Source organism: Gavialis gangeticus, unplaced genomic scaffold (assembly GCF_001723915.1).
Source record: "Gavialis gangeticus isolate Ggan-Ray unplaced genomic scaffold, GavGan_comp1, whole genome shotgun sequence".
Classification (NCBI taxonomy): Eukaryota; Metazoa; Chordata; order Crocodylia; family Gavialidae; genus Gavialis; species Gavialis gangeticus.
The window spans coordinates 85,775-88,676 of NW_017728995.1; the positions used below are offsets into that span (position 1 = coordinate 85,775).

The window sequence follows — 2,902 nt, forward strand, 5'->3', positions numbered from 1 at the left end:
CCACTCCCTCCCTCACCATGGGGGCCTCAATCTGCACCCCGATACCCCTTTCCCCAACAGTTTAAAGCCAATTAAACTATTCTTTCACACATACTATATTAGATAAAATGAACCACAGGGAAATCTGAGTCTTAACATTTACGTTCTTGGGTATGGAACCAAAATACTGCTGTTTTTAGAACTATAAGCCAAGCATATTTACTCACCACCTGTATCATTGAAAGAAGATGCGTTTGTGCAAAGGTGAGGATGACAACACAGCTGTCTCAGCCTCAATAAGACACCAAGGACATCTGCATAATGTGCCAGAACAGTTCCTTCACTGAAATATCTGAAGAACAAATTGTAATATTAGAATATGAAAACATTAAAACCAAAATTAATACATAGCCTCAGTGCGTCAGGTTCAGCAATTCTGCTAGCCATTCTTCCTATCAAACAAATCAGTGGTTTGCTCTTTCGACATCTAGGTTACACTTCTGTTTTTGTACAAAAACAGAGTAGGTTATGTAACTACTTATACCAGGAGTCAGGAACCTACAGCTTATGGGCCTGCAAAAAAGTTAGATCTGGTCTGAGAAGGTCTAACCTGACCTAGTGTGAAACAGGGAATCAGGCAAGACAGCTGCTCTGAGCTGCCTATCACCTCTGCAGCATCCCTCTCAATAGCCGACCCCCACCTTGCTATCCCATGCCTGTGCTTACGCAGCCCCTGGGCAGCAAGAATATCTGCAGCAATGGTAAGTGCAGGCAATGTGGGCACTCTGAAGGGCAGAGACTTGTATCCCACGGCAGAGGACTGGGATGTAAGCTTAAGCCTGTAGCAGCAAAAACTTAGCAACCCTTACTAAAGACTTCTTTCGGGTCATACCTCAATCTGTCATGGTCTTTCATGAAATTCAGTTACACCTTACATTTGAATTCGACTCAAAGAAACAAATGATCCTCAGCTATTAAAACTTGTTGTAGTGTACATTTGTTAACAGCCATGTGAAGTTGTAGCCATCTGATTTACACTGGACCTTCTTTACTCAGCTATACTAATACAACTTCACGGGAGTAACTGAGATTGAACAAGACGATCTGAGGCAGTTAGCTAATAGGAATTACAGGAAAAAAGCCTCATGCAGTACCAAGAGGCAGGAAAGTGTACCAATGTTGCATAGTTTCTTGATGTTCTCTCTTTTTAATAAAATTGTGAAAATTGTAAGAATGAAAATGCTTAACGCAGAACCTTCTGGATTGTCTAAAACATTAAGACTCTGCATATGCATGTGCTTGCTATAAACATCAAAGCAGGAAGCCTAACAACTTAGTTACTTCTTTCTCTTATCAACTGGTGAGTATTTCCCAAATCTCATTTGAGATTGAGTTACTTTTTCCCCTGATACAGGACATGAAATATTACCTGTAGCTTGCTCTACTGAAACAAGTTTTTTTTCCCCCCCAAGCATTTAAGAACTATTTTAAATACCATTGTTAGTATATTTTGTAATTTTTTTGGCTTCTTCCAAGACAATTCACGTCAGCTATGATATATGTCATAGTGTACCTCATTCTTTTTTCACTCTTAAATAAAGACATGCTATGCTATACTATTTATTCAGGGCACCAAGTAAGAATAAAGAATCTGTCCTACTTCAGATATACACTATTACAACTGGTGGTTTTCAGAAGTTTGACATTATGGCTGCACCCACACATGCAGGGACTTGTGCTTGTTGCACCACAAATAGTAGTGCTACAAATGTGTAAATGGTTCCCAGTTCTCCATGCTCTGTGCAGGACCTACCAGGCTGCAGTGACAGGTGGCTCCCTTGCCTGCAATTCCTGGGCCCTGGGTTGGGGGTGGGAAGGGAGGGGAGGCAGAGTTGGACCTGACCTCAAATGGGGGCAAGGCCCAGCAGCAAGGCCCTGACCCACTCCTTGGGCTCCTCCGCACTCCCACTGGTGTCACACACGAGCTGGGGGACCTGTTGCTCCAGCGTTGCCTCAGGTCTGGCTGTAGCAACAGGTCTTAGCTGTGGCGCAAGTCCCTCCTCACCGTCACTCCCAGTATGGCTGGACAACAGTGCTGTTGTAGACCTGAAGAAGGTCCCTGCCTCTGGGGACTCCAGCTGGGTCATAGGTCTGGCTGATGCAGGCTCCACTCTTCCCCTGGTAATGAAGTAGCGAGGGGGCTGGAGTGGGGAGTCCATGGCTGTAGGGCCAATGATTCTGGCCAGCTCCTCACAGTGAGGCATGGTGGATCACCCTGCCACCAAGCACTGGCTGGCATTGCACACAACAAAGTTGCCTGCACAACGCCTTGGCCTTGCTCCTGCACTGTTGCCATATTTTGGCATGCCTCTGCTGGGCCATCTGTGTAGCAATCACCTGGTAAATATGTGTGTCCCAGTGTCCCTGGGCAAGCTGCTACAGTGTAGCCTCCTGGCCCCAAATGGCCAGGTGGTCAGTAACTTCCACTGGCCACCAGCTGGGTCCCTGGTGCAAGCACACTCCTGTGGCTGGATCCCCCCTGTCTTGTCTCACCACAATCACTCATGCTGCCTGAAGTGGACTCTGGTGCCTCCTGAAGATCAACTGTGCCTGCAGCTGTGGCCTGGGTGGCTCCCACAGAGGTTCTGGGGCTGCTAGCCAGGGCCCAGGCCTCAGTGGCCAGGCTTCTGGAGCAGAGACATGACTGCCCCCCATGCCCAACTCTAAAGGTAATCCAGCTGGTCCTAGATGCCTGTGTGGGGCCAGGACAGGCTCTGCATGCATTGCAAGCTCAGGCCCAGTTGCTAGCCCTGCCATGCTTCTGGTTGCTCCCTGCATGCCACACAGCAAGCTGGAGCAGAAGGGGCACAAATAAGCCAATAGAAAGACCTAGTCAACATCCAGAGCATCGCTCTGGAGGACT

At 47.3% G+C, this 2,902-nt stretch overlaps 1 protein-coding gene across 2 annotated transcripts in view; it reads right to left on the reverse strand.

The window, feature by feature from the left end:
- Positions 1–2,902, reverse strand: part of HLTF (helicase like transcription factor) — a 62,856-nt gene that overhangs the window by 23,634 nt on the left and 36,320 nt on the right. For both annotated transcript variants that reach the window (XR_002094993.1, XM_019503113.1), the window contains exon 19: positions 207–331. Coding sequence is in view for 1 of the 2 variants with exons in the window: in XM_019503113.1 (XP_019358658.1) it covers positions 207–331 (125 nt within the window). In the remaining variant the exon portion in view is untranslated. The remainder of the gene's footprint in view (positions 1–206; positions 332–2,902) is intronic.